Source organism: Phaethon aethereus (genome assembly GCF_964289735.1).
Source record: "Phaethon aethereus genome assembly, chromosome: 2".
NCBI lineage: Eukaryota > Metazoa > Chordata > Aves > Phaethontiformes > Phaethontidae > Phaethon > Phaethon aethereus.
In genome coordinates this window covers 52,956,472-52,977,129 of record NC_138582.1, presented here as the reverse complement: position 1 = coordinate 52,977,129, position 20,658 = coordinate 52,956,472, and the positions used below count along the sequence as shown (strand labels likewise).

Sequence of the window (20,658 nt, the reverse complement as noted above, 5' to 3'; positions counted from 1 at the left end):
TCTGCACCGCCGCACTGGGCTGATGACGCACAGGCACTGTGATGTCACGCGTTCCCGGCTGGGTGTGGTGGCCCTTGCCGAGGGGGCTTTGCCAGCGGGAGGCTGGGACCAGGAGAGAGCAAGTGCTGGAGGGAATGGAGGAGGAGAGGGGTGGAGGAAGTGTCCTGTAAATTCTTTGCTTGAACCCGAATGGCTTTTGTGGCTCTGTTGGGGGGTGCTTTGGTGGGTTTTCTCTTTAAAAAGGGGAATTTGTGGCATGGGCTTGAATTCACATCGTTGTTCCCTAATTGGCTGGTCCCCCTGACTGCGCCTTCTGCTGCCTAAAGGTGCAGAGGAGCAGTAAAGGATTTGGTCACTGCAAATGGTAAATACCTCCTTTAAGTTAAAGGAGTGTTTGGGAAGGGGTGGAGGAGGAGGAGTGTTATTGATGACACGGCAAGGGCCGAGCACTTGCGATGGCGCTGTGGGTGCTGGGCACTTCACACTGGGGCAGGGCAGACGCTCAGCTGAGGGGTTCTGTTTGTACAGATGAGAAACTGTAAGCTGACTTGAGGCGGCGAAGATGCAGTCTTCAAAGATCAGGCTGGTTATTCCACGTGGCCTCAAGACCCTGCTTGAGGGGGTGAGCCGAGCTGTTGTTGAAAACAACCCAGAAGACCTTACTGAGTTTTTCGCGCTCTATTTCCAAGAGCTCGTTGCCTTTCGAAAAGGTTTGTTCCTACTGGTGCTTCATCTGAAAAGCAGAGCCATTTGGGAGTGCTATCCTACTCCAGCTTAATTTCTGCTTCTGTTTTCAGGGCATCCAAATCTGGATATAACAGAACTGGTTGAAAAGTTTGAGGTCTTTAGCGGTAAGATAGTTGCTGTTTGTTCTTTTAAAGTATTTTGAGACAATGCTCCAACCGAATGGAGTAGTTTTCACTTATCGTGGGCTGCATCCCGTCCGTATCTAGTCATGTGAGAGGGGCACATAGCCTCAGAGCTACTGAAGAGGCAGGCACCTTCAGAAAGCTCTTGCTTCTATTTAATGTGGGAAGAATTAGGCCCCTGGAATGCCGTACTTTCTCCTTAAGTATAGGCAAGAGCCTGGATGCTTTTGGTCATATTAATTTCAAGATATTGCAGTGTGATTTATCTCCCCCTAAGCAGATAGTGACTTTACCCTTACCTGGGTTGGGGTTTTTTTTTTTTTGCAAGTAAATGTTGTATCTCTTTGTTTATAAAAAGATGATTTAATTCTGTGGGATGCTGATTCCCTTGGGAAGTGCTGGGAGATTTCATCTGCTCCCTGGGTTTGACTGTAAGGGCTGGAATCTGTGGTGCCACATGAAGGTTGTGTGAGAATGGCGATACGGGTGTGTTATCTAGCCCACAGCCTGTTTGTATCTGCCCCACAGGTTTGGGTCTCCATGGTCCAAGTGTCAGCAGCTTCAAATGTCCCCTTTATTCAAAAAGGCCACCTAAGCTGGGTTCCAAGTAACCCTGGAACTAGCTAGGGCTTGAGACAGCCTTGGTCTGTAGGTTGAGTGCTATAGCTATACACTGAGGTAATTACAGCAACGAAGAGAAGCCCCAGCTATAAACAGAAAATGCTACTATCTTATTCCTAGCTTAGGATCTCTTCTAGAAAAGCTTCAGCACTTGAACCAGTTTTCTTCTTGTAAAAAATGCTTGCGGATATTGCAGTGCGACTTAAAGTATCACTGAAGGCTGAATTTTGGTGCATTTGCAAATGTTGCAATGATCATCAAATCGTAGAATTGTTAGGTTGGAAGGGACCTTTAAAGGTCGTCTGATCCAACGCCCCTGCAATGAGCAGGGACATCTTCAACTAGAGCAGGTTGCTCAGACCTTGTCCGACCTGACTTTGAAGGTTTCCAGGGATGAGGCAGCTACCACCTCTCTGGGCAACCTGTGCCAGGGTTTCACCACCTTCATTGTGAAAAATGTCTTCCTTCTATCTAGTCAAAATCTACCTTTTCAGTTTGAAACTGTTACCTCTTGTCCTATTACAACAGGCCCTGCTAAAAAGTCTGTCCCCGTTTTTCTTAGAAGCCCCCTTTACGTAGTGGAAGGCTGCAATAAGGTCTCCCTGGAGCCTTCTCTTCTCCAGGCTGAACAACCTCAACTCTCTCAGCCTGTCCTCACAGGAGAGGTGTTCCATGATCCCTCTGATCATTTTTGTGTCCCTCCTCTGGACCTGCTCCAACAGGCCCATGTCTTTCCTATGCTGAGGGCTCCAGAGCTGGACGCAGGACTCTAGGTGAGGTCTTACCAGAGTGGAGCAGAGGGGCAGAATCCCCTCCATTGACCTGCTGGCCACGCTGCTTTGGATGCAGCTCAGGGTACAGCTGGCCTTCTGGTTTGCTTATGTGATTGAGAACTGACCCCTGCATGTTCACCAAGCTCCAAAATGGGTCCCTCTTGCACCTTTTTCCTTATAGATCACTTAGCCCCTCTCTTTCTGTGTTGTCCATCCCCTACTATGTGGTCACATAACTATTATGAAAGGGGATGATCAGAGAGGAATTCCTTAGCCAGCTCAAGCAAGGTTTCCTCTGGAGCCTCCCACCCACCGTGCCAGCAGGGGTTTTGGGACCATTTGTGCACCAGTAGATAGCTAGCTAGTTTGTGTAGCTGCAAGGGAACCTTGCTTTTCTGTGGCATTGCCTGAGGCTGACACTGGCTTGTAAATGGGTCTGTGTTGGCTTAGGATGGCAGTCAGAGTAAAGTTTTTCAGAGAGGCTGTAGCTCTGTTGGCCTTTGAGTTTTATATTTTTCTGATAATTTCTGATCTCGCCCAGTCATGACTTCAGAAAACAGCTCAGCACTGAGCTGTGATGGTGTGTTAAAGACTCGCCTTCTCTTCTGCTACTGTGCTGGTTTTACATACTGGCCAACGTTTGCTAATCAATCATGTTAGAAATGAGACCTCTTGGTTTGTTGGGTTTTTTTCCAAACTTTTGCATTCCTCCCTTGATAACTAACTAATCTAGAAGCCATTTTCACTCTGTATCTGTGTTTTTTCTCATGGCTTACTCTGTTCTTCATTTGGATGCCTGTCAGTTCAACAAATGAAGATTCTTGAGCAAGCCAGGATGTCACTATCTATGCATCTAAAATAACTTGTATGATCCAGAGAGTTCTGAGGTGTTGCAAAGAGGAGCCATCGTCTTTTAGCTGGCTTATCTGATGTGCTTCATGTGAAAGGTTTAATCTTTTAACCTGTAAGTGTAGCCATGCTTGTGGGCAGTAGCTAAGAATGTAACCGTCACTGCAGGATCATGAATGCAGCTAAGGCTTCCTAGGTTTTGAAGTGGTACCACTGCTTTCTGAAATTTTTTTTTCCCCTTATTGATAGGCAAGCAGCAAACCCCCTCCTTGAATTATTTCATCTCTGCAGCCTGGGAAGCCTCATAAATGTGCTGGAGAGCATCTAATTGAGTTGATGCTGAAATCACTCTTAATTTTATTTAAATGGGAACAGTTGCTCATGTATTACCATTATGTGTTTTTTACCTTGCAGGAAGTGGAAATGAGGGACTGGAAGAGAAGACATCAGAGTACACAGATTCTTTGTTTTCTGGGGAGCCCAAGCAAAGGGACAAGTGTACTGACACAGAGGAAGACCAGCTCCTTGAAGAACCTGATATTCAGTATAGCTCCAAAATAATCCAACATCCATCAATTGCCAGTTCCATTGCAGAAAGCGAATTCCCCCCTGGATCTGATGGAGCTTCATCCCCTGAGGGACCTGAACTGGTGTACGTCCCTGCTGAGCCTGCACAGCTTGCTGCCCATGTGCTAGGTAACAGTGATTCTCTTTATTCCGTGAGGGATGTGGCGACTAGTGTGCAGACTCTTTATGAAGACTCTCAGACCTCAGAGAATGAATTTACACCAGTAGAAGTTGCTGCTGAAGATGCTTCTGCTGTCCCAGCAGATGAGGCTTCTGCAGATGCTCGTAGGTCACAACCACGAGAGTGGAGTCAGTCCTCCATGGCTGGAGAACTAGGTCCCTCAGTCAGCCAGGCTGATGTCTCAACAAATGATGTAAATCCTTCTTCTGTCCCCTCGTGGGAAGAACTACTGCCATCACCTGCTCCTAAAGATCCATTGCAGGCTGTGCCTTCCTGCAACGAAGCTGAGGTTACCTCAACCACTGAGGTTGTACCACTGTGTTGGGATGATGAACTGATTGTGGATGTAGAGGTTCTACCTTATGTAGAGCAGTTTCCACAGAAAATAATCATTCCCTTTGTAGACCAAACAGCTTATCTGTTAAAGATTGAGCAGCCATTAAATGCAGGTCAGGGCTCAAGTGCTACAGTGTTAGGTCCCTCTGATGATGATGTAGTGTGCCATCCTGAGAGAATGGAATCTACAGCCCAAGTGGAATCAGCTGAGCAAGTTGATGTCTTGTCAGGTAAGAAAGTTTGGGTCTTTGTGTCATCTTCCTGTTCCAGCTTGCAGCTCTTACAGCTTCACCAGTGGTAATTAAAAACTTTTAGGGGAGTTTTACAAACTTCAGTTTCAGAAATACCAGACAAATGCTTACCCAAAAGACCCTCTGCACTGACCATGAAGTGTTTTACTTTTTCTGGGCTGCAGGTGTTTATTGGCCACATACTACACAGTGTTTGATATCCCAGCTCTCTTCTCTAACATGCTTGCTTTTGCCAAGTGTAGGTATGTTTGTTTTAGACGTAAGGATTTACGGTATGACTGGAATTCACTGCTTCTGATACCAGCACTCTTATTTTTGTATTTGTAGCCATGGCATCAAGTGAAGCAGGACAGCTACCACCACATTCTAATGTGTGGACCCTCTATTGCCTAACTGACTTGAGACGAGGTCAAAAAACACCACCTTCCCTCTCTCCTGTTGGCATTCCTTATTCCCAGGCAACCCTCAGTCTTTCCAAGGGGGAAGATGAACAGTGTGGTCAGCTGTCACAAGTATCTGCTCCAATTTATGTGCTACAAGAAGAAAGCAAGAGGAGAGATGCTCCACCTTTCATTTTAGTGGGCTCTAATGTTCAGAACATACGGGACTGGAAACCTATTCCTAGCCATGCTGTCTTTGCACAGCAAGACGCAGGTGCTAGGAGGAGATTCACTGCAGTCCCAGTCCCAGTCGCCAGGCCAGCTGATGAGAAAACAGCTATGGCAAGCCCCGGTTCCAATTCCGCAGAGGAAACTGTGGCTAAGCCATGCACACCTGATGTTTTCTCAGTTGCCATCCCTCTGGATGATGTGATGTCTGCAAAGAAAGACTCGCCAGCTGGTGATAAGCACACAGGTATAAATGTTCTTGCAGAAGGCTGTGGTACTGCAGGATAGCTCACCATTACCTCAGGGTCATGAAGAAATAAGCTTGCATGGTTCTGGCAGAAGAGATGCTAGTGTTTGCATTTTACTACTAAAAGCTTAATTTAACCCTTGTCAAAATAACCACTGGTCTTAAACCTTGCTTTAAACTACTTGTCATACCTAACAGACCCAATGCCTTCCTCTGCTTATTACACTTTGCAATTAGTAGTACTTGTCTTGCTCTACTTTTAGTGTAAAGTCACCAAGTTTTTAATCCCACATTCATACACACCTTGAACCCTGAAAGTTCAGACTGCAAGCATAGTGTTAATATCCAGTGTGGCAAAATATCTTCAAATTAAAGTGTATTTAAGTAGCAAGTAGTAGAAAGTATGCAGCAAGAATTACATGGAGTCTGTCTTTTTTTAAACAGGTTGAGAAGAGAGACTGGACTTCATGAAGAGTTCAGGAAGAATAGAGTTTACATTGTAATAAATGAAGTAACTTAATGCAAATGCTTCAAAAAAATCCAGCAATTAATTAGAACTGCATTCCCATGCATTTCATACTTTCCCAGCACAGCACAACATCCTGAATGTTAGCTTTGTGTGAATTATGACCAGAGCCACACCTGCTGTAGCTGTTTCACTGAAGAGCAGCCCAGCTTCTTCACTGTACTAACATACATAAGCCCCAAGGACTGACAGATGTACATACCCAAGACAGAGTTAGTTCAGCGTAACCAGGTACAGTCTATACTGCTGGGGTTATACTCTAGGAAGCAACTGCACACAACTGTCAGCAGCAAGAGGACAGTTGTAATTCCTTCCTCTAGCTGGAAGTATTCTCACACATGGTCAATCCATTCAAACTACAGGTTTATCAAGGAGGACAGCTGACATTATGCTTCAAGGAAGGTGTTAAGAAAATGTACCTTTGTTTTGCTTTAGAGGTTTCACAACTCTGGCTATGGTCACTTAAATATGCCAGACTCTTCAAGTATGAATAGGTCTAGGAAGAAAATAACTGTTCTTATGAAAAAGAAGTCAAAACAAATGAAAACCTGGTGTGTACAGGTTTCCCCCTCTTGAACCTGGGTGCACAGATAGGAACTACATATTTTGTTTTTCTGAGCACTGAGTGTTCAATGCTGTGTGACCTGCTGAAGCACCAAGCCAACAGCTAGATTGTTTCTCCACATCTGACTCGTCCTTGAAGTTGCACAGGAATTAAGACAGACTGCAGGAAATACTGGCCAGAGTAGAGGCTTGAGTGCAGAGGGGAGACTTCCAAGAGCCAGTGCAGGTATTCAATTTCCCCACCTACAGGTCACTCTGAGAACTGGGCCCTCACATGAAAGGCTGTCAAAGAAAAGGCTTTCCCTTATTTATGCATCACTACCTGGGCAATTCTAGTAGTGCACAGAATAAAAATAGAAGGCATCTCATAGTCTTATTAGCAGTTTCAGTAGGCCACTCTCAAGGCTAGAGCTGCAGCCTCACTGCATGTTCAAGGAGGAAGCTCTCAGTTCCCCAGCCATCCCCACCCCCCCCTCCCCCAAAGCAGACTGTTCCTGCTTAGGGGAAAGGTCCCTGAAGGAGAGGGAAGCACACCATACAACTTCATTGCAGCAGCTTTTGGAGTAAGCTTGCTCAGAAAGGGTCAGCACAGTTGAACACCACTCACTAGACTAGATGCAAGAAGTGTTGAAGCCTTTATTTAGTAGCAATTAAATTATTCAATTAACACTAACCTCCAGACAGCAGTTAAAATATTGTACAAAGAGCAGCTTGCCCTCTAGAAGCTCTGTACACAGTTCAATATAAACTTACTCTCTAAGATTGAATGCACCCCACTGAAAAGGGGTAAAGCAGCTGTGCACAGGAGGCCTCACTGAGGTGCTGTACTACCTTTGAAATGCACAAGACTTCCTCCCAGGGAGTTTGCACAGTACAGACACAGGTCCTGTCCTGCCCCCCCATCATGTTCCATGAGGTCCTGGACTGATTAGGTTCTCGCCTTTTTGCAGTGGTGCTGGGCACCAGAACATCTAGTGTATGAAACAGATTCTTTTAAAACCTGTTACTAGTGTGCAGTTCAAATCAGTAGATATTTAAATGGCTCTTAATTCCTTAAACCATAAGGTTGGTAGCAAAACAGGAGAGCAGAATTCAAAACACACTGCACAAAACATTGAAGAAATACTTCTGAATAATGTTACCAGCTTAAACAACTGCATTAATGCTCCGGAGACAGGAACACTTCTGGAATCTCTGATCAGAGCTCAGGATTCAAGGGAGTTACTTTAGTAAAAGAAAAGTCACTTTATGAAAAATTACATCTTTACAAAAGTGACACACCTTCTTCATTTAAGAACAGAATATTGCAATTATTGTGTGTGCTTTTAAACATTCCCATGTCACAATAAATAAAACCAGTTTTACTTGTGCCAATGTTACCTACCAAAGAAAGTATTCACAGAACAGCCAAAGGTGTTCTATTCCTCATACACCACAACCTAATATAGGTGTATTCTGCAAACAGGGCAGCTCAAAACCATGGCAACTGACTTTGTCCACACAGGACCCACCATCAGCCAGAAAAATTATTCCCCTAGCTCTGGGACTGCAGATCATGTACCACCAGGTTTACTGTGGAGATGCTTAATATTCTGTTTGATAACATCAGTTTTTTCAGGAGATAAGTAAAACAAGGGAAAATATTAAAACAGGTTAAGACTTATTTGTATCAGTCACAGGCTCCTTATTGCATTTTAATAAATATCAGGCAAGTTAAAGTAGTTTCTGTCCCAGTAGTTGCCAGAATAAAGCCAGTCCTGTGTACCAGTATAGGGATTGGAGCCTTGGTGGAACCATCTGCAAGGAAACACACAACATGTTAGTGAAGCTATTAACACACACTTTTATAGACGTTCAAAACTGCTTTGCTGCATCTTCAGCAGTTTATTGTTTAAAGTAATTATTGTGATTGCGGGAGCCGCCTTGGTTTTAAATTCATAAGTGAATTTAAAGTAATCTTCAGTGGCTAGAGCTCCCCATTCACCACACTGCTTAAACATCTCCTAGGTGAAATTACTGACACCAGTGTTTTGTCACTGGAAGTGGTCAAGACTATCGCATAAAAAAGGACAGGTACAGTTTTACTTCAAAGCAGTTGTGAACAATTGTTTTGGCATGCATAAGCAGTAACAGTTTTTGCAAGACATGTCAACACCACAAGCACTGCAGTCCTGAAAACAGAAAAACATTATTTCCCCATGATCTAGATTTCCCCTTGCTTTTGTTTTGCAATGCACTTAACTCAAAATAAGTGTGCCAGCTACCCTCAGTGTAAATAAATTATCACCCACAGGCTGCAGGAGAAGTCCTGGTTTATTGCAATTTAACTGTGTTGCACTACACTGTTAGCACTGGGAGGCTACACTGAATGCCCAGAAAACTCATTCCATCTGCATGGAGTTACTTGCAAGCTTTTACTAAGCTGGTTGTTGGTAGAAACCTGAAGTTTAGCACCTTCTTTCTTTCCTTCCCTCTCCCCTCCTACCTAACCTGGAGGCTCTGTGTATACACATGCACAGATTACATCTGCATGTGTATATAACCTTTGGAGGGGGGGGGCGTATCTAGCTGTAAAATAAGGTGTGCTTACAAGGCCATACTACTGGCAAGTATCCCCCAGTGGCGAGTATAACCCTCTCACATCACCACGGCACGGAAGTTAAGTCCTTCCTCCTCCTCTCCCACACCGTTCCTGGCAATCCCACAGTATGTTACCGAACACTGCTTTCTGTCTGGGCCTCAACAGCACACTGCACAGTACCAGATCTCTAGCATTTTAGCTTCTTGTATTTTGCCCAGCCATGTTTACGGCACAAGTCAGCTCTCTAGAAGCTGCTTCTGTGGTTAACACACTCTACAGCTTCTTTTCACCTCTTCACAGGCCACAAAAGCCAGTTCTTGCTTTAGATGCCTCACTGCAGCAAACACATGCAAGTAAATAATGCATGTGCAAGGCAGCTCGTTTTAACTCAGCTCTTCTTTTCTATGGTACCGTAAGTTTTCAGAACAGAAATTAAATCACATTTGGACCAAATATGACAATCTCTTTAAAAAGCAAAAGCATAAAGGCCACCAGTACTGCAGTGTTACAAAGCAGGGCAGCCAATAGGCAAGCCTTGCTGGGCTCAAAAGATTCAAGATGCATATTGGAAGAAATGCCTTGTACTGTCTTCATGGCGGTAAGTTGAACACTTCAGTGGTTCTCCTGCTGTCCTGGTTAAGTGAACTGAAGTCAACAGAAGATAGAAGTCATTCAACCCTTGTACTGCACATGGTTCACTACTGCATCACCTCCACACAGGATGAGTCGGCTTTTCCAAAGTAACTGGTGCGTGTGTGCACACATCCGTCTAGTTCACCTCCTAGTTCACAGGTAATAGCAGCTCATTCCAGAGCACAAAGAGGCAGGGCTGTAAGCACAGTCACCTCATCTCTCACATAAAAGAATTCTACCATCCAATGCCTCACTAGTGTGTCTTACAACACTTGTACAGGTCAGGCCAATGTGCTCCTCCCTCCAGTGACCACATATCTCAATAGGAAGGGGAAAGGAGGTGGGAAGAACTATGTTTGAGACATAGGAGACCCAAAGCAATCAGATAATCTAGCCAAGTGAGTGATGGGGGAAGGAGGGGACTGATTTTCATCAAAAGCAACAGACCACTGCTGCGTTTCAGAACTGAGCTAGTCTTGTACTCAAGACTTGAGACTACTGGTCAGTCTCTAAAGCATTAAGTGTTCAACATGAATCACTTCTTCAGAAACACCAAGACCCCACTTCTAAAGTGGATTCAAAATAATTTTTAAAAAAATCACTAGGCACTTTAGAGAATTGTCTGTGAGGGAGGAACTCTACTAGACAAAGGAGCCTGCTTTTCTGTGGCGAAAAAATGGCTGTAGTTTACATCAGAGTTTAATGTTCCACTGCAGATTAAGACCTTACAGTTGACCTTCTGGGAACCGGTATGCATTTTTTTTCTCCCCCAAAGCACAACTCTTCCACAACACTTTATAGTCATCCTTTAGAGGCTGTCACACTTGACATTCCTACTAAAGAGATCAGACACTATGAAATTTCTGCCAAAGCTTTAGAATTACCCTGGAAAACAAAGAGTTCTTAAATGATAGCCCAGGCAAGTGCTGAGCAGGTCAACACAGCAACTAAAGAATCTTGTGAATGGTGTCTGCACTCATTATGCACCCCAAAACCCACTGCTCTGAATTGTCCCCTGGGAATTCCCCAATTTCTAATGCCAACCTCAGGTGCTTTGAGCTCTACCTTCAGGCACCTTGAATAACACCATCCCTTGCTTTGAAAGTATTTGGTGAGAGCTAGAACCACTCTGAACTCAGGAAAGGAAGAGGGAGGTGCAAGGCTGTCCAGCACTTAACATGTTTACTTGGAAGCATTACAAAGATGTTATTTTCCATCAGTCTCAGGGCAAACAAACCAAACACTTTAGGAGAGCAGGCACAGGAAAAAAGACAAAGTCAGACATGTGCAAACCTGGGACTCTGGGATGATGGGTGACTTCATTTGAAAAAAAGAAAAAAAGTGATCTATAGTTACAAACAGACATTTTAAACATATTTAATCCACAGTGTCTGGGTGTATTAATAGCTAGTTAACAGGAATGAGATTAAGCTTGCTTACTTTTAGAGAGTTTAGCCCTACCATTTTTTTTTCCTGTGAAGAGACTGCCAATTTATTACTATACTTTTAAACAGACCTTGTCTAGTCAAACTAGATTCATTTGGTCATGTTTTCATGGTTTCTACTTAGCTCATGTCTAAGAGCTCCCAACTGACCCCTCTCATAGTAAAGAAAACACTCAACATTCTGGCAGATCCCTTGTAAGCTATTTTTTCCATTAGCTCTTCTAACTTTCGTAGTTAGTAAAGCTCTCAGAAGGGAGGCAATGACTTGGATATCTGTGTGGTAAAGTCATTTCACCAACTTTGAGAATAACTGTACACAGTGGGAATACAGTGTTGCCAGCACACAGCAATTGATCTGAGAACTCATGGGCAATAAGCTATCAAATTCACCAGAGGAAGTATTTCCTCCTCCCTTTGGCCAAGCATGCAAGTTTGAGGCAATTATAAATTAATCAGCAACAACAGTCCTTACAAGCAGTTGTCAGCGGCAACATCTTTTTCATGTCCGAACAAAAAGGTCCTCAGAAAAGACAGCACAGTTTGCATTTGAACACGGGTGTGCAAGCAGTGAGAGGGAAGGAACTGAGAGCAAGCCTGACACTTCTCTCTAGAAGCACTACAGCCTGCAGGGACCAAATCTGCAAGTACAACAGTGGCACTACCAAACCTGATGTCAGCTCTTCATGCTGACAGAACACTGCACATCACCGGCATGGACTGGCAGTTAACCTGAATGTTCAAAACCTTTGTATAACTACACATAGAAGCAAGCACACTAACCTTGTCTTCCAGTCTTCCTCTGACTTTGAACGATTTTTGCGGGCAGTCCTTTGTTTTTCTTCTAGCCTCTTCTTTTCTTCACTAGCTAGATCTTGAAAAAATAAAAATACACAAATAAAAATACAGAAGACATTAAAGTGTAATATAAGAGAGGGACATTACTCCATCTGACCCAGCAAATAAACAAGGGAAGTAGTAAAAGTTGTCCATTTAAAAAGTCTTTTACAAAACACAGAACAGCTTCTGGTTTAGTCTAAGAGCAAAGCCAGGCCAGCTGTGGCATAAGATTAGCCAATGGAATTCCAGTCTTTCAGACTGTTAAATCTGTTTATCCATGGCCTGAGGACCCTGAAAACATGTTTACGTGACAGCAAATGTGAGCTAGGGGAGGTGGCATACCTAGAATTTTTTTCAGTAGGGAAACCGAGATATGCTGGATGTATTTCAGAAGTCTGGCCACCTGCTTCTTGTTAAAGTTTGGTTTAAGTTGTTACTAGTGCCTATTTCCTGAACAACAGGGGTTTTGAACATTAATTTCCAAACCACAAAGAACTGTCTCTCTGTAGCATCCCTTCATTTTTTTGTTAATGCACTAAGGTGGCACAGGTCATGGTCCTAAATGAGCAGGACAGTTGCTTCTATTTGGCAGAAAGGATGATCAGAAGCTCTGAGAAGTAAATCAGACTAAGAAACAGATTAGGTGAAGGGCGATCTCTTTCATACCTGAATCCTCAAAAAGCATTTCATAAACATCTTTGAAAGAAGGAGTTGAGAGTAATTTTTGGAAGACTATCAGCCATTCCCAGTTATCCTGCATATTACCAGTCTATCTGCTAGAGAAACTTTATGCTGTTAGTATAGTTAAGAAATATGGTCTGTTGCTAACAGCACAGTTATTTGCACTTCCAAGTTTACACAGACAAATTAATGGGGATGCTCTGTATCAAGTATGTCCATTCTGCTGGCCACAAAAGAATCGTACAGGCAGGATAGACTGGTTGTGGGAATTCACTGATCTGCTTTTCTAAAATCCTCAATGAAGTGGTTATCGGCTTCTGAGAAACAAAAATCTACACAAGTACAACTGCACTGTATTATGCCAGTGTCACTGTTTTTCATACCTACAGCTCAGAGTATTTATCAGAATTAGTCAGTCATTGCCCTCTTACATAGGTGAAACTGAATCAGAGGTTTAACGACCTACCCCAATCATTTAGCAATCAAGAGAAAGCAAGGGTCCCCATGCTTTTAGTCTACAAAGCTGGCCATCCTGCTTTAATATGCAAAATGCCAAAGAAAAAGGAGAAAAAAGGGCCAGGGGAAGGCTGTTCAACACCAAAAATATCAAAGTATTTCACACCAAGTCACATGTCAGAAGACTAAAAGACACTTTCCACTCTACGGCATCTACAGTAACAATCTCTAATAGGTTTCTAAAAGCACACTATTTCTACTCACTGAAAGTCTCAGAATGTATTTTCTAATTCACTATTCTAGGATAACAGAAGTGTTCAACTCCCCCTGAAGAATAATTTTGCATGAAGTGTATTCTTTTGGCATTGCAGTTTCATCTAAATAGTTTAGACTGCATTTCTCAGAATTGGCACATCAGAATACTCCTTTTGCATCAGGCTGATGGAAACAAAACTGAAAAGTTCTCAAATACTTCCCTTCAATGCTCAGAGACTCTCTCCTTAGACTAGTTTCCAATTCTAGGACTTGACTATGGAGCACAGCAGAGGGCCCAAAGCTAAATAAAAAGCACAGCATTGTGAGGTTTAAGATTTGCTTATATGGAAGAACATAAGCAAGTAGGTGGTGTGGTGGGTTCCTGGCCAGCAAGTAAGCACCCACAAGCCACTTGTTCACTCCCATCCACCCCAGTGCAAAAGAGCAAAAAACACTCATGTGTCAAGGTAAAGACAGTTTAATAGAAGAAGGGAAAGAAAACAAAGGAGGAAAAAGTGATGCAAAGGCAATCACTTACTACCTTCCACCAGCAGACCTGTATCCAGCCAGTCTCCAAGCAACAGCTACTTCTGCCCCCACACACAAATTACTGCTGAGCATGATGTTATATGGTATGGAATATCTCTGGTCAGTTTGGGTCAGCGGTCCTGGCCATGTCCCCTCCCAGCCTCTTGCCAACCCCAGAAACAGACAAGGCACTGTGCAAATATTGCCCAGCTTTTGCTGGGCAATATTTACCATAAAAGCATATAACAACAACCCATATAACATATATGTGTTATCAACACTGCTTTGGTCACCAATCATACACAGCACCATATATGGGCTGCTATGAAGAAAATTCACTCCATCCTGAGCAGCCCCAGGACATGGTGGGTGACATACCTTTCACTAGAAGCATAGCACAACCTGCAAAAAGCTGTATTAAGGAGTTACTGTCCTGCAGCAGGGAGGAATGTATCTTTATGGTAGCTACTTACTCTAACAACTTGAATGTGGAATTTACTTTTTTCCAGTCCCTCAGTTTTAACAAAAAATAAAAACACCTTTGCCAATAACTGAAATTACCTATTTCTCCATTTTCCATGGCTCTGATATCTGGTCGTAGTCGGCAATCAGTTTTGGGAATGACACTCTCCATTTCTTTGTCCAACTCATTCAAAGCCATAGCAAAGCTAGTAAAATTATACATCTGAAATTCAGAGACAAAGATAAAAGGTGACTTTATGATGTCTCCAGCTGCTAGTCTTAATATACAAGAAAGCTGTTGTCTAAAAGCAAATATCCAAGTGGCTTTTTCATTGTTTAATCACTCAAGATAGGAATACTCAAGATACCAGCAAAACTGCACTGTCAGGCAGAGTGTTTAAGCAGGCCAGCTTAAATTACTCAGTGCACTATTTCCCTCTTACCTTCTTTTTCCAGTCCTACTGGTATTATCCCTATCTCTGTAGAGATATTTCCCCCTTGATTAACTCACTGAGGGCACCCTTTCTTGTTCCAATTCTTTGTCTTTCCAGTTGCAGGCATACCCTTGTATTCCACCGCTGACTCTCCAGCTCCACAGCCCTTTCTGCATCAGCTCGTGCTATGCAGGCTTTGCAAGCATCTCCTAGGAAAGGTCTGTCCTCTAATAAAGCCCTTAAGAAGAGACTTCTCACAAGGTGGGTGCCTCAGTGCGGGGAGCAGGCTGGAGAGAAGAGGTAGGGAAAGCCCCTATACCGCTAGCTACATGAAACATCCCATTTTCCAGTGAAATTCTGCTAACTCTGAAGTCATGCCCGTGGCAGTTATCCCTCCAGCCTCAGATTATAGGGTTACAATTGTAGTGAGAAAGTTTTTTGCAATAAACAGGCAAATCCAGACTTGTTAATTAAAAAGACAACAAAAGGGTTTGCTTTGTGTTGAACATACAGAATAACAGGATAGCACACGCTTTCAATAAGCGGAACCACAGCTGACCTGTGCTGAATTCGGAGGTCTTGGAGTTATCTTCCATAGCAAAATACTTCCAGGAATAACATACACGCTTTCAGAATCTGGCAACGGCATCTCATCTAGTTCCTCAGTATTGCCCACCTAAAGGCAGTACACAAAGAAAAGAGACATTCTTTGGAGTCATAAACCATTTACACACATGCATTCCAACCCTGGAACTTTACATAAAATTATTTCCTTGACCAAAAGTAAATAATTTCAGCAACAAAGAAACTTTTCTAGATGCTTGTCAAGAAGGATAACAGCATTAACATAGCATACATATTCCCAATTCCCTCCCAATGGAAGACTGCCAACAGTTTCTTGCATCAACATCTTCACAGATACAATCTGTGTGTTCAAGCATTAAGAAATGTCAATTTTTCCACCACAGAGATGTCCTGTTTCCTCAAACACAAACAATTCCATGTCTGATATTTAACTCCATTACTGCTTCATTGAAGTTGAAGAACAGAAGTCACATTCCTCATCCTTCCACATCAACAAAACGCCAGCACATAATGCAAATGCTGTCCTCAGTCTGTGCGCAACAGAAAGTCCTACGCTACTGCTGTCTTGCTCAGAGGAACCTTCCTTTCCATTGACCACTACACTACTGAAATGGCAAACTGCAAACGTTAAATGAATATCCTAGATTAGCTGCTACTTCTGGGAAGGGTATCCTGTATCAGGCTGACATATATGGCCCGAGGCAGCTGCAGCCACAGCACTGTGAAACAGTTTTCCCAGAAAGGGAAAAAATCCACGCAGGGTTATTAGAGCAGTAGAGAATAACTGATGGCCACAGTGTAGATGTGACCTGAACTACTTCTAAACCATCACCCTTTTTATGTACAGCTTTAAAGCAGCTGGGGTCCAATGCCGCTGACATTAACTCCACCACAGGAGCGTATGTTAGAATACTGAACTAAAGCCATTTAGACAATGAATACAGCTCTCCCCAAAAAACTTGGGTGTCACTACAACAGCTAAAAACAGCAGCATGTTTCAGAGATGACTGGAGAGTAACGCTGAACTTAAAGGCAACTAATGCTTTAAGTACTTTGGCTACATGCCAACAGCTTTAATCCTGCTGCTAATAAGCTTTGCTCTCTGATGGTTGCATCAGATAACACAGACTGATGTTTTAGTGCAAAAAAAAAAAAAAAAAAAATCCAGTACCCAAACTCGACTCTGTTGTCCTCTGAGATGATCCATGTGTTATGCCACCAAAAAAATTAGGAAGCATTAAGAATTCTGCTTCACTGTGGAGCACTTGGGTACAGTGCTTTTATTAATGAACAGGTTGCAAAGTAACCAGAACAACATGCAGACCAGGTTCAGTCGCTCAGCTATTAGGAAGATAAACAGGGCTTTTAGTTGACTACATCTGAACCGTGCTGGCAACCTGCCATTCTGTCCTTTAAAGGACATTGATCAATCTTTCAGGAATGCTGAATTTGAAGCAGAACAAATCAGAAAAATTTCCTTATATCAAGACAAAGACACTTCAACAGCAGATTGTCAAACTCCAAACCAACTTTTACAGAAAGGCTATAATACAGACTGCAATTTGTGCCTTGCTGGATACATAATCTTAAAAATGCCTTAAGAATTACAAAGAACTAAGTAAAAAGTGGATTTTCATGTGCTCTTGCCACAATGATGCATATTTTATGCTCAGTGCTACTCAATCTCTCAGTATATTGCTAGGAGGGTAGTAATAGACTTTGCCAAAGCAAGACCTCTGGTGTCTGTAAACAGGGCACATATGAGGGCAGTTGCTGTTGCCTTGTATTATGCTCTTCCATATATTTGCACTGAAAATTCTTCAAATTCTTCAGCACAAAATGCTTCATCTTGATTTAAAAAAGGTTCTAGTTAATTCAGAGCAGAACCATCCTGGTCTAACCCCAGGTCTACTATAACTCTTCTGATGTTGGTAAAATATCACCTTTGTATACATGAAGGCTTATCTAGCTCCCTGCAAAATTATTTTTCCTTAAGTTTTAACCCTATGAAAATCAAAGGGATTCCGGGAAAAATCTGGGCCAATTTGCAAAAGGACTTGGAGCCATGCAGATGCCCTAAAAGGGAGACAGAAGCGATTCTTCATTAGTAGCAATGCAGCACAAAGGAATAGTTGGAAAACAACTAAATAAATCTGAGAATTCTAATTAGGAGAAGTTTGAAAGGCCATATACTCTCATGCCTGAATGAATTCTTCACTACCATGAAGCGACAAACCACATCCAGACATTATACATGAGACTTGGCTCACCTAGATGCTCAAAAAACATAAACAGTATCAACTCCTCAAACACAAGGGGGCAGTGGGAATACTATATTCAAAGACTACCTGATTCATAGTGGGCATTAGCTTTCAGTTTTATACACAGATATAGTTCTGTTAAATGAGTAGAAAAAGCGCTCTTTTCTAGAGTTAGAGCAACAGTGAAGCTTGAGCTTTATGCAACAGGATGCTTCATTTTGAAGTGAAAAGCCAGGATCATCTTAAGCATTGTTGGAAAATGCAAAGTGACAGCTGAACAAAGGCACAGGGTGATGTTTTCCTTTGCTCCTTCTCCCTAGAGCTCACAGCCTCAGACTAGAAGAGAAGCAGTAATCCCCAGTGCTTTAGCACTCTCCTGATGACAAGCACTGGAGCAATCTCAGACACAGCAACAATCTGAACCTGCACAGGAGTAACTGTTTTCAGAGTTCTCCATCTCCTTTTCCTTAAGTATAAAAACTAACACCACCCAAACCAACAAAAAAATCTGGGTCCAGTCACCAAAGGGGAACAATCCCTGTTTTAAGCTACTACGTGAGTGGTTGTTCTGCATCAAGCTGTATGTTGTCACCATCACCATTCGCCTTAAACAAAAAGCATACTGCTGACCAGAAATCTGGAAGAATTAAGAATGAGGGGTTTTTTCCAGAAGAGAAAAAAATATTGCAATGGGGGAGAGAGGAAGCAAGCGTTTCTATGGTTGTGAAAATTTAACAGCAAGCAATACAAAAATTCCTTGTAAAAGCTGGAAAATACGATATTCTATCCAGAGGAGAAACCAGTCTACACTGCCTCTAGGAGTCCAAATCCTCCTATTAAAATATAAATGTCATCATACATGATCAGAACCATGGTCCAACTAATGGATATGCCATTTCCTCCATGTGACTTGGGAGGAAGAGGTAGGTAACAAACCAGCCAGTATTTAGATTACTCCAAATTTTAGGAATTTTGAATATGAAACCTTGAGAGAGGAAGCATTTTATCCCTTACTGCTGGTACTCATCCAATCAGTTTTGTATCCTACTAGGAAAAAGACAGTAAGTGGAAAGAAATCTTAATGCTCTTAAATGCTACTAAAATATTTATCTGTCTTATGCTTTTGACATACCAACTCTTTACATGATTAAGTACATTTACCTGTTTACCGCTTTTCTTCTCTTCTGCATTTTTCTTGTCATTTTTTTTGTAAGCTTCAAATGTAGCTGGGTCAACACTGTACAAACACTCAGTCCACTTCCCATACAGTGCACAAAGTTTCTTTTTGCTGTCAAAAAACAGGACTAAGTTTACAAAAGAACTTAGAGCTTTATTTCAGCATTTCAGACAAAAATAATTGAAAGAAGAACTTTTGAGAACAACTCTTAAAACTCTATTATTGGTGTTGCACAATTCATAACCTTGCTGTTGCTAGTTCATGCCCTTGACAGACAGTTAAAGGTGTTCAGTTCTACAGCTGCCATCAGAAAGAGAGGGCAGCCATTTGTTTCCTGTTAGGAGTGAAGCTGTTACCTTTTGTCCTGAATGTAGCCTTCAACTTTGTGCAACTCCTTCCCAAAGAGGCCGCAGGGCTTGAAGCTTAGTACACATTTCTCCCCAGTTCTAAAGGCAGAACAAAAGGGCACTAATTACTTCCAAATGCTTTTCCTCTTCAAACTTGCAGCAAGTGAAAGCACTCACATCTTAACTTACTTATGGTTAGTTATTTCCACATTTCCGTACTGCTCAATCCAAAGTTTGCCCACAATAATGTTATGCACACAGCACGTAGGATTTGTCCATGTGTAGGCTTCATTGTGTCTAAGGGAGGGGAATAAAAATTAAAATACTGTATCTTTGTACTGTATGTCACTCCTGCAGCAAGCCATCATCTATAAATCGCACCAAGTCTTGAAATGGACATGGCAATAAGTCAGGAAACCCAAGAAGTTTATTAACCTATTGCTACTGATTTTATCAATTCCTTAAAACAGCCATTTCAGCACAGTCACTGTTAGCACTGAATGACATGAGGAAAGCCAACAGGACTCAAGCGTGCTAATCTGATTAGGACTGACATCCAGGCACCTTCAGAACATACAGACACAAGCCCCAACTACTGCTATTATTAGTATGCAGCATATTAGGAGAAATGATGGCAGTTCCTTTCATTTTCTCATCCCCTTTTCCCTTCAAAGTGATCTGCCATCAAACATTAGGATGTAGGCGTTAGACATGTCCATTCCTAAGCCATGAGACTCTAATGCACACTAATCATCATGGATGTGGCCATTGTGCCTATGCAATTATTAATTATCAACTTACTCAAGAAGCTCCAAAGTCATTGTGCCTTTTGGTTCCGCTTCCACACTCTTGCCCCAGAATTTGAGTTTAGGATAAATTGATCCATGAAACACAAAATCATTATTTAAACCTTCAGCAAAAAAAGCACTGATTGGTGGATGATGGCTAACTTGCTCTGACAGAAGTCTAAATCCAAGATCTTCTCTGCAAAATAAAGATAAGCAAAAGCATGTATCTACACATCAAGTATAGTGAAGGTGCACTTTTCCCCAGGGTGAAACAGATAGTTGGACCCATGCATAGTTTCTGTACTCAGTGCAAAAGTTAGTTAAAGCCCTAGCATAAAACAAAGACAGATCAACTAATACACAGAACATCTTCATTCTAAGTAACTGGGGACATAACATAAAAAGGTAACAAGAACTACCAAATCTGATCAGCTTATATGTTTACTTTTGATAGTGACCTCAAACTTTCACATAAATATAGGCCAAAACCTCACCTGAGAGAAAAATTTGCCCTAATAGACTAACATTGACTATTGCATTCTGGACACTCTGTAATAATGACACTGTAATAATGAATATTACAATTCTAACACCTCCCTTATGTATGTTTTCAGAAAAAAAAAAAAAGATTCATTTTTCTAAATAAGACTTGCTTTTAAACCTGGCGAATTTCATTTGCCTGCTCTGAGTTGAAAAGTTAAGTAGTTTCACTTCACTGAAAGGCGCATTGCTGAACATGCACTGCAAGCACCTGCAGCAGCTTCTAGGAGAATGGGTTGAATCTTACAAGCCGAAG

The 20,658-nt window shown here is 42.3% G+C and overlaps 2 protein-coding genes across 2 annotated transcripts in view; one reads left to right on the top strand and one right to left on the bottom strand.

Annotated features, from left to right (window-relative positions):
• Positions 1–562: 562 nt before the first annotated feature.
• CABYR (calcium binding tyrosine phosphorylation regulated) lies at positions 563–5,343 on the top strand (the record flags this gene model as incomplete). The annotated part of the gene is made up of 4 exons (XM_081996431.1): positions 563–710; positions 798–851; positions 3,527–3,808; positions 4,775–5,343. 4 exons carry the CDS (start codon positions 563–565, stop codon positions 5,341–5,343), a joined length of 1,053 nt encoding a protein of 350 aa, XP_081852557.1.
• A 2,743-nt stretch (positions 5,344–8,086) lies between these two features.
• The window catches only part of OSBPL1A (oxysterol binding protein like 1A), a gene marked incomplete at both ends in the record, with an annotated part of 75,301 nt that continues 62,729 nt past the window's right edge, over positions 8,087–20,658 (bottom strand). Inside the window, 8 exon segments of the mRNA XM_082015430.1 lie at positions 8,087–8,189; positions 11,832–11,922; positions 14,370–14,493; positions 15,264–15,380; positions 18,712–18,838; positions 19,084–19,173; positions 19,264–19,371; positions 19,876–20,058. Of these exon segments, the coding sequence (XP_081871556.1) occupies positions 8,087–8,189; positions 11,832–11,922; positions 14,370–14,493; positions 15,264–15,380; positions 18,712–18,838; positions 19,084–19,173; positions 19,264–19,371; positions 19,876–20,058 (943 nt within the window).